The sequence below is a fragment of the Rutilus rutilus genome, assembly GCF_951802725.1.
Source record: "Rutilus rutilus genome assembly, chromosome: 2".
NCBI lineage: Eukaryota > Metazoa > Chordata > Actinopteri > Cypriniformes > Leuciscidae > Rutilus > Rutilus rutilus.
The window spans coordinates 57623179-57634023 of NC_140210.1; the positions used below are offsets into that span (position 1 = coordinate 57623179).

At 36.4% G+C, this 10845-nt stretch overlaps 1 protein-coding gene across 1 annotated transcript; it reads right to left on the bottom strand.

Annotated features, from left to right (window-relative positions):
- Positions 1 to 1322: 1322 nt before the first annotated feature.
- On the bottom strand, positions 1323 to 9915 carry LOC311286332 (NACHT, LRR and PYD domains-containing protein 3-like). The gene is made up of 6 exons (XM_084402500.1): positions 9736 to 9915; positions 4183 to 6036; positions 3807 to 3977; positions 3528 to 3701; positions 2814 to 2860; positions 1323 to 2725 (listed from the first exon to the last, which is right to left on the bottom strand). Exons 1-6 carry the CDS (start codon positions 9873 to 9875, stop codon positions 2181 to 2183), a joined length of 2931 nt encoding a protein of 976 aa, XP_084258626.1. The 5' UTR covers positions 9876 to 9915; the 3' UTR covers positions 1323 to 2180.
- Positions 9916 to 10845: the final 930 nt, after the last annotated feature.

Here is a 10845-nt window from a genome sequence, read left to right on the forward strand (position 1 = left end):
AGTACTGGAACATACTGAGTCATCAGCCATCCAAATACCAGTTATTTTATTATTTAACCTACCTCTCAAAATTGTTTTTATGTATGTCTCTTTGTTCATATATATATATATAAATATGTGTGTGTATATATATCCTGTGAATGATTAGATGATTCTACCCTTTCGGGTTGGCTCTTCATTAGTAACTACAGCATGGAATCATGATAACTAGTAATGACTCAAGTGTTAATGCATACCTCTATAGGAACTACTAATTATTTGGATCCGTATTCTAAAGTGAAGATCATGTTAACTAACTAGTAATGACTCAAGTGTTACTACATACCTCTATAGGAACTACTAATTATTTGGATCCGTATTCTAAAGTGAAGATCATGTTAACTAACTAGTAATGACTCAAGTGTTACTACATACCCCTATTTGGATCCGTATTCTAAAGTGAAGATCATGTTAACTAACTAGTAATGACTCAAGTGTTACTACATACCCCTATTTGGATCCGTATTCTAAAGTGAAGATCATGTTAACTAACTAGTAATGACTCAAGTGTCTCAAATGACTCAAGCTATAATAAAATAACTGGTATTTGGATGGCTGATGACTCAGTATGTTCCAGTACTCACCATGATGAGTCTAGTTATTCAAAGCCAGTCCAGAGGAATGCCGGAAAATCGGCCACAGGGTAAGTGTTCCAGACAAGTGCATTTATAAAAACAATTCTTAAAAATTATTTAGTTTAAAAGACAGCAGTGCATAGGCTAATTATTGACAGCTTTCCCAAATCATAAGTCTGCTACGCTATTACATATTTATAATTAGTGTACAGTATCTAGCAGTAATGTTAATCTAGTGCTAGTAATTTGTCCTGCATTAGTTATTAATTAGTTTTGCATGAATTGTGAATTTTTTTCATTATTTCTCTGGGAAGTATTGAAAAATAGTAGTTATTGATTAGTTATTAGTGAACTAACACTTAAATCTGTAAAAAAATTCAGTAGTTCTCTGTGAAGTATTAAAAAATAGTAGTTATTGATTAGTTAATAGTGAACTACCACTTAAATCTGTGTGCTATTACTTACTAATTCATTAATCAGAGTTACTTGTTAGTTAACTGTAGTTACTAGATTGTTAATATTGTGTTACTCATTTGTTCCTGTGTAGTTATTCATTAACGAAGGATCCGTATTTTAAAGTGTTACCATGTGAAAATTATAAAATGAAACAAACTGCATGTCTACAATTGTATTGTAAATTAAAATTACATGACAGTGCTGACTCAATAAAGACATGTATGATCTTTAATTCACATTTCTTTCTTTTATTATTTAATATAGTGTTTTAACCATTCATGTTTTACAACATTTTTAAATTTTACATGTACTACATTTTTCATTTACTAATTATGTGCTTACATTATTTCATTGACAAATTTTGAAAGCACTAACAACCTATCGCTGTAACCTTAATTTGCATTAGGCAAAGTAATACCACTGTTCATTTTGTGTGTATTTATAACTTTTAAAATCCTCTCAGCTCCCTTCCATCTGTCCTATAAGAGAAGAAGTGAGAGAGTCACTGTGATCCAGTGATCTGCCCCCCGAATCAGGCCAAATTAGAGAGAATAAGAGTAATTACTTTTAATTGCTGATTCTATTCTATTTTAAGTTAATTAACAATTAAAAGTAATATTAAATAAATGTATGAAAATAGATTAAAGTGAATTAACATGAATGTAAATAAATAAGACATCCACAATGATTTGTACATAGTTTTTTACAAAGTGGTGGCATGATTCTTGCAGACAATAAATAAATTAAATTCAGGGTGGAGGGAGTGGAAATGTTTAGTGACTTGTTTCCATATATTAAAACTTGCCATTTATAATATTCTTGTTTTTTCACAACATCCTCCCAGGCCATTTTACAATCAAAAGTTTTAAATAAATACAATTACATTTCAGCTCCTAATGAACTGACAGATAATTAAATAGAGTATAGAAATGTTTTTTTTTTTAATTAGATGCTTTTATCATAACAGAATTACTTTCTGAGAACTGTCCCCATGCCAGTGTGAACGTGCATAATCATCCGTGTGCAACTTGCATGAGAAAGGAAACAGTGTTACCACTCTACTCCATTAAATCTGTACTCAGTCTACTTTGGAATTTAAGTCTTTGTTTGTTAAATCTGACACAGAGACAGTTCAGACTTAAAAACCTTAAATCCAGCATAGAGGGGTTCAGTGAATTCGGTGTTTAATGTGTGTAAGTGTGTAAGTGTGTGTGTGCCAGAGACACTGTAGAAGGACAGAGTGCCGGCCGACACGTCCAGATACACTCCTACTCTCTTAGAATGTAGTATACGGGTTATGTTATTGCACACATTATTGTGCCAGAGAGTGAATCCATCACAAGTGCAAAAAAGACACCAGGATTTGTCATTGTATCCAAACTTACAGACAGTCCCTTTTTCCCTGCTGATTCCTTTATAAACCACTGCTACACGAGCCCAGGAGCCCCGTTCATCATCCCCAAGGCCCCATTTAACTTCCCAGTAACAACGTCCAGTCAGACTCTCTCGACACAGAACCTGAGGAATATCAGCAAATCTCTCTGGATGATCAGGATACGGCTGATGCTCTTCCACATATGTGATCTTTCTGTTCTCTTCAGACAGGATGAGATGAGTGTTTGCTGTGTTTGGATCCAGTGTGAGATCACAGGCATCTGAACACAAGAAGAGAGATAAAAAGTTTATTAATCTCATTTGTTTTGTTTTTTAAATGTGCAAGAGTGTGTTAGAAAAAGAACCTACACTTTTGTAGTCCTGATTTTATCCTGAAGGGTCCTCCATGATCCAAACTAAAAAAGACACACAAACATACAGACAAAACCAATTGTGAGTAGTTTGAATAGATATTCACATACAGACTATTGATATAAAGTCAAGTCATATTTATTTGTATAGCACATCTCTCAATACATATTGAAGCAGCTTCACAGAGACGTATGTCTCAATGTCTTGAGATTTTTTATATCTTGATATCTTCAGACCCCTGTAAACATCTTTACAGGAAATATTCTGCAGTCTTTTTGAGCTCCTAGTGAACAGCCGAAGGAGCTAAAACGGATTTGATATATGCATATAACTGTAAAACAAATAATATAATATTTAGTTGTAAATTGTTTGCATTTAGTAACTCTGCAACCAATAAATAACAGTACATGAGTATCTCTACCATCTTCAAATTCTTAATAACCCAATCCATATATTCTAACTAACATACTCAATGTTTTAGTTGTATTTTCAGCAAGCACTTATTACAGATATTGAACTTTTACTATAAATATGTAAAAACTGCAATAAAGAAAATGGTGCAAATACATTTTGCGAGTTAAAATATGGATTTAATTGCTACAATGCAGAGATCGGAAGAACCAGAAGTATTAAGGATTTTACTTTCAAAGCAAAGTTTGATTAAAAGCTCTGAATTCAATTATTTCACTTCTTATCTTGTACCCCACATACTTGAGTATCTGCAGTGAGCAGTTTGGATCATTCAGTTTCTCAGAGAGCAGCTTGACTCCTGATTGTCCTGGGTGATTGTAGCTCAGATCCAGCTCTCTCAGGTGTGAGGGGTTTGAACTCAGAGCTGAAGACACATAACCACAGCCTTCCTCTGTCATCATACAGCCAGACAACCTACAGACACACAGTCAGATCATCTACAGACACACATCAACAGTAAACGGGTTGTTTTAAAGCCAGTAGGGAACCACCATGAATGACTCAATGTAAAAGTCAAACCTGAGTATCTCCAGCAGACATCTTGGACTCTTCAGTCCATCAGAGAGCAGTTTCACTCCTGAATCCTGCAGGTCATTGTTACTCAGATCCAGCTCTCTCAGGTCAGAGGAGGATTGAAGAGCTGATGACAAACTCTCACAACACTGAGCAGTGAGGTTACAGCCAGCAAGACTGAAAGATATGAGATTTATATATTTTTAACTGCATTCTACAATTAGGAGTTCAATAATATCAGCATCATTTTGTAAAAACGCTTTTTTTTTTAAATAATCAAAATATACTTAAGATGTATATGTTATCACAACAATTTTGTATATTGTATTTTCAGTGTTTATATTCTGAAACTTTTCAATGTAATATATTATTAAACACTCACAGGGCTTTCCGGCAGTTGATCACAGCTGGTATCAGTCTTCTTCTACCCTCATCTGATGTGTTGTATTTCTTGAGGTCCAGCTCATCCAGCACCTCCTCTGACATCTGAAGCATGTAGGCGATTGTTGAGCAGTGAGCAGGAGAGAGTTTCTTCTCTGAGTGTTTGTCTGATTTCACAAACTCCTGAATCTCTCTGGACAGAGTCTGATCTTTGACTTCCAGCAGACAGAGGAACAGATTGATGGATCTTTCAGTGAAGAGACCATGTCCATCTTTGATTTTCTCTTTAATGTACTGTGTGGTTCTCCTGATGCTCTCTGAGCTGTTCTCTGTGTGTGTCAGTAGATCCTGTAAGAGTCTCTGATTGGACTCCAGTGAGACGCCCAGCAGGAACCGCAGGAACAGATCCAGGTGTCCATTCTCACTCTCAATGGCATCATCTACTGCACCTTTAAGCAATTTTTGTACTGAAGCAAAAATTTTCAGTCCCTCCATAGTTGTACTTACATGAAAGTAAAACACATAGAAGGCAGCGAGAAACTCCTGAACGCTCAGATGAATGAAGCTGTAGACTTTCCGCTGATGAATCACAGATTCCTCCTTAAAGATCTCAGTGCAAATCACAGAAAGCACTGAGGCATCATTGACGTCTATGCCGCTCTCAAACAGGTCCTTCTCATAGAACATCACATTGCCCTTCATCAGCTGTTTGAAAGCCAGTTCAGCAAGTTTCACAATCACTTCTCTGTTGGACTGCAGGAGTTTCTCTGGATCTCTCTCTTCATACTTCTGATTCCTCTTGTTGATCTGAATCAGCAGGAAGTGGATGTACATTTCAGTCAGAGTTTGAGGGATTTCTGCACTCAGATCTTCTTCCAGGAGCTTCTGAAGCACAGTGGAGGAGATCCAGCAGAAGACGGGTATGTGGCACATGATGTTGAGGCTTCTTGCTCTTCTGATGTGTAAGATGATTCTGCTGGCTTGATGCTCATCACTGATTCTCTTCCTGAAATATTCCTCCTTCTGAGGCTCATTGAATCCCTGAATCTCTGTCAGACGGTGGATGTATTTGGAGGGGATCTGATTGGCTGTTGCTGGTCTGGAGGTGATCCAGATGTGAGCAGAGGGAAGCAGATCTCCTTTCATGAGGTTTGACATCAACACACCCACTGATGAAGTCTCAGTCACATCAGAAACTGTCTGATCATCTGAAAACATCAGTGTGATTCTGCTTTCATCCAGACCATCAAAGATGAACACAACTTTACACTGCTCGTAAATCTTTGGGTCCAGATCTTGAAGTTCAGGATGAAAGTCCAGCAGAAGTCTGTGAAGACTGTACTGATGATCTCGGATCAAGTTCAGCTCTCGAAATGGAAGCACAAACATTAAATCTACATCCTGATTGGCTTTTCCCTCTGCCCAGTCCAGAATGAACTTCTGCACAGAAACACTTTTCCCGATTCCAGCGATGCCTTTAGTAAGAACAGTCTTGATCTGCTCTTTCTCCTCACATCCTGGTTTAGGTGAGGCTTTAAAGATGTCATTGCAGTAGATTGGAGTGTCTTGTGAGTGTCGTGTTCTGGCTGTTTTCTCCATCTGTAAAACCTCATGTTCTTCATTCACTCCTTCTCTCTCTCCCTCTATGATGTAGAGCTGTGTGTAGATCCTGTTCAGGAGGGTTTCATTCTCTTGGAGTTTGGTTCCCTCAAATAATCTCTCATACTTGATCTTTATGTTGGTTTTGAGCATGTATTTGACTGTCTGCACTGGTCCATCGCTGAATCTAATGTGTTCTTCCATAGAGTTTTTACTCCTTACAGACTCCGATCTCTGTCTGTTCCACCTGCTTATACTGACAAAAACAAACAAACAAAAGGGCATTACAGTACTAGTTATATTGAATTACTGGAATGCACCTATCATGAGTAGTGGCTGTAGTAATCGCAGGAGGCCGGAGAATCCAAACAAACACTTTATTAATCCGCAAAGTAACATACAAGAGATCACAGGAGCAAACTAATACATAACCAGGAACGATACAGGACAATGAAACAAAGGAAACTGAGGGCTAAATTCACAGGGGAGTAATCAAGGTAAAACAGAACAGGTGCAGGGACTAATTAACTACCAGGGAGACTAAAAATTATCAGGAACACAGCCAAAACAGAACCAAAATACAAATAAAACTAAACGGACATAGAACTACTACATAGAACAAGGCAGAGGGCTGTGAGAGAACGGCACGAGGCCGGTGGCGTGATTACTGATGAATACCACCTGTGGGCTGCACCGGTCTCTTATCTCTCACAGAGGAGCTTCTTAAGCATTAAAAGAGTAGTGACGACAGAGAAGGACGAGAGAGGTCCAGGCCTGGACTTTTATGTTATGTTTTGTTTATGTGTGTGCAGCATCCGTGAACAGCTGCCTCCTTTACTTTCGTTTTGTGTTTGTTTATTTATATATTAAAGTTTCTGAATGCTACATTGGTGCCGAAGCCCTGGAGTAAGGAGGGACACGCTGTCAGAGAGCTCTCGCTGCTGATGGGGATCGCGGTGCTGAGGAGGTCGAACAGCAAAGGAGCGGAGACCGCCGATGGCTGCCGAATTCAGTTTCTGAATTCACTCACTTCTTTTCATTCACTCTGTCAAGTGGACTATATTAGTGAACTAATGTAGGGAATAGTGAATGAGGGTATAGGGTGTGATTTGAAACACAGCCTCTGAGTGTCGACTTTGAGCGCTGTAAATTCACGGTATATTTCTGTAGGCTATTTTCTTGAAACTGATAAATATTATCCAGAATGCATTGGTTTCTATGATATATTACTGTTTTAATGGAAAATTGTATGTTACTATCAGAATTTAGCTGTTTTTTTACAGCAATATTTTACAGTGTAGGCTACAAGATACAAATATATATACAAATATGCAGTATGGGTTTTATGGACCGATTGACAGATATTTCAAAAACTTCACAAAAACATAATTTTCTCATAACTACAAAATTGTACATGCATGCTGCTCACATATTATTGTAGCAGCGTTTGTGCTGAATACAGTGTAATCACACTTTAGCCATGAAAATGTTATAATTAACAGAAATAAGCACAAATGTCAGGGGATGTCAGAACACCTCCAGGGCCCAGAAAACACCTCAGACCCCAGAGGATAAATGACAAATTACAGCAATTCACTTTTTTATACAGACAATTTACTTTATTTTTTATACAGTATTTTTTTCTGTTTGATAGTTCTCCCAAAAATGAAAATTACCCCATGATTTACTCAAATGACCTATCCCTTTAAGTGATAAAACAGTTGAATGACTGGCAGCCAAAAAAACACAAAAAACAAACAAACATAAAATTAAAGTAAAAAAAATCAAATAAAAAAGAATATATATATATATATATATATATATATATATATATATATATATATATATATATACATACATACATACAGGTGCTGGTCATAAAATTAGAATATCATCAAAAAGTTGATTTATTTCAAGAATTCAACTTAACAGGTGAAACTAATATATTATCTCATTACATGCAAAGTGAGATATTTCAAGCCTTTATTTGTTATAATTTTGATGATTATGGCTTACAGCTTATGAAACCCACAAAATCAAAATCCCAGAAAATTAGTATATTACATGAAATCACACAGTAATTACACAGTGATACCATGGTCACTGAACCAGGCTTTGGTTCTTTTGGCAGTGTGGGCAGGTGCAAATCTGGAAAATGAAGTCAGCATCTCCATAAAGCTTGTCTGCTGAAGGAAGCATGAAGTGCTCTGAAAATGTCCTGGTAGACGGCTGCGTTGAGTGGACAGCACAGTGGACCAACACCAGCCGATGACATGGCTCCCCAAACCAACACAGACTGTGGAAACTTCACACTGGACTTCAAGCATCTTGGAATGTGTGCATCTCCATTCTTCCTCCAGACTCTGGGACCTTGGTTTCCAAATGAGATGCAAAATTTGCTCTCATCAGAAAAGAGGAATTTTGGTCCACTGTGCTTTATTAAATCCAGAGTCAACGCAGCCGTCTACCAGGACATTTCCAGAGCACTTCATGCTTCCTTCATTTTCCAGCAGGATTTGCACCTGCACACACTGACAAAAGAACCAAAACCTGGTTCAGTGACCATGGTATCACTGTGTAATTACTGTGTGATTTCATGTAATATTCTAATTTTCTGGGATTTTGATTTTGTGGGTTTCATAAGCTGTAAGCCATAATCATCAAAATTATAACAAATAAAGGCTTGAAATATCTCACTTTGCAAGTAATAAATCTATATAATATATTAGTTTCACCTGTTAAGTTGAATTCTTGAAATAAATCAACTTTTTGATGATATTCTAATTTTATGACCAGCACCTGTATGTGTGTGTGTGTGTGTGTGTGTGTGTGTGTGTGTGTGTGTGTGTTACCGGCAAAGTGTGAAATTCCGGCAATGTATAGAATTCCTGATGTTTTTTGCAAAAAATACATTACGGATTACACACTTTGCCGGTAACATATATATTACAGGTAATTCCTGAATTATTAAGATCAAACACCTTCACTGTAAAAAAATATATATTTTAGCAGTTTGCAGGTATCTTTATCTGTAAATTATTGAAATTTTCAAAAGCATTTCTATTTTGCATAAACATTTTCCCTGACAGCGAGTGAATCACAAGCATTAACAGAGATTCACTCGCTGTCAGGGCAAGTGTTTATGCAAAATAGAAATGATTGTGTACTTCACAGATACAGGCGCATCAAACAGGCAGAGCACAACAGATAGAAAGTGCAATAATTATGACTTATGCATTTGGATGAAGCAATTGTTGGACATTAAATATAGATTTAAAATTCTTAATGTACAGTAATAAATTGTATTTTTATGAGAACGGTAACTGTAAATTGACAATTGTAACTGATGTATGTTCAGATGAATTACATTTTTAATTTAGAGATTTTAGCTTCTGCTTTAAAATAGTAAGCAATCAGTTTTTGTTTTAGAATGTACTGTTTATATTTTATAACCATTTTTGCACATAATGTATAGCATAGCCTACTGTATACATATGCATTCCCTATATTTGTTTTCATAGCCTAATAGCACTATGATTTATAGTATTTATACCAATAATAGTACCATTACACTGAAATATTAACTCGTCAGCAACGAATAGTTATACTTTCCTCCTCTGCCTACATAGGTCTACTGTAGATTAATGATGTACTGTAGGCATATAATAACCTGCACATTTAAAGAATTACATGACATTGATGGTTGAGGATTTCATGTTCAGAAGTCTCCATCTCTGGTAATGACTCAAATATCTGTTGTTAATTCCCACAATGCATAATGCCATATATTGGTTTCACTAGATATAATTGAGGTTCTTCCATAGATTTGATATTTATACAGAATGAAAATTTAAGTTAGAAAATGTAATCCCTCTGTGTATATATTGTAATGAATGTTTACACATGAACTAATATCTTAGCAGTAATTAACTTTATCTAACGTGTTTATACTCACATAGGATCAGTGGTCACTGGTTTATCACTGAACTCAAAAGGATTATCCATGGATGCGTCACTCTTCACAGTCACACGGCTGGGTTCAGGAGATCTCCGGGACTGAGAACATCCCTCCTCTGTTTTCTCATTGAGACTCATTTTAGAAGCAGCGTCACTCTTCTTTCTATCCAGAAAGATAATAGTCCTGTCAATACATAGTTTATAAATTAGGAAAATTCACATAATTTATCCATTGAAAGACACAAGACACAGCAGAAAAGCCATTTGCCTTTAAACTTGTACTTACCATGAAAATATCCTGCTGGTTTATGCTGCCTTTTCAGCCTCTTTCCTTTCCGATGTGAAGCTCTTGTATGTTTCTGCTTTCAGTTTTAGCTGTTCTACTTGTTACACCTGCTTTACTCAGAGGTCAAGGAGGAGTTTCATGTAGTTGCAGAACAGTGCAAAAGCAGAACAGTGTCCAATAAAAACATGTTTTGAAAAAGGAAAGATGCTGGTAACCTTCACATTTACCATGTTTGTTGTTTTAACCCTTCTCACAGCCTAAGCAATGAAAAGCAAAACACAAGCTATTCAGAATAAGTTTGATAAAAGACATACAAATTGCACTTATTTAATGTGTTACTGCAAACACCATTTAAATCAAATATTCAAAAATGAAAAGGATAATGTAACCCCAATAACCCAATATAACCCCATATATAACATATATATAACCCCAATTCACAAACAGTGCAGCACATGTGCAGTTAGTGGGAAAAAAACAGCAAGCTAGCCAATAAATCGAAATGCATCCCTGATAAAAATGACTTCCATGATCTCCTAAAGAAAACATTTTATATTCTGTTAAACCAACTTTTATCTGATTAAATGCAATGAATTCTGTTAATGCCCACTTCTGCATTTAGCCTCAGTGAAAACCTCAACTTCCAGTGTGAAGTAGGCTATGGGAATTGTTTCTTTTTCAAATGTTTTCCATCAACCAGACTAATGAATGCCTCGACACAACCCGTACTGGGGAATAGACTAGACAGGGATTTCTTCTGTGTAGACCAGCAGTTCTCAAGTGTCAGGGGTTTGCTATTTTCCTATTTTCCGAACTGTAAAG

Excerpts from the sequence above, each read along its gene's own strand:
- LOC311286332 (XM_084402500.1), bottom strand. The coding sequence starts at position 9,875 with ATGAGTCTCAATGAGAAAACAGAGGAGGGATGTTCTCAGTCCCGGAGA. Across the intron at positions 6,037-9,735 it reads CCAGTGACCACTGATCCTAT|TATAAGCAGGTGGAACAGAC; the intron begins GTGAGTATAAAC and ends TGTTTTTGTCAG. Across the intron at positions 3,978-4,182 it reads ATCAACTGCCGGAAAGCCCT|TCTTGCTGGCTGTAACCTCA; the intron begins GTGAGTGTTTAA and ends CATATCTTTCAG.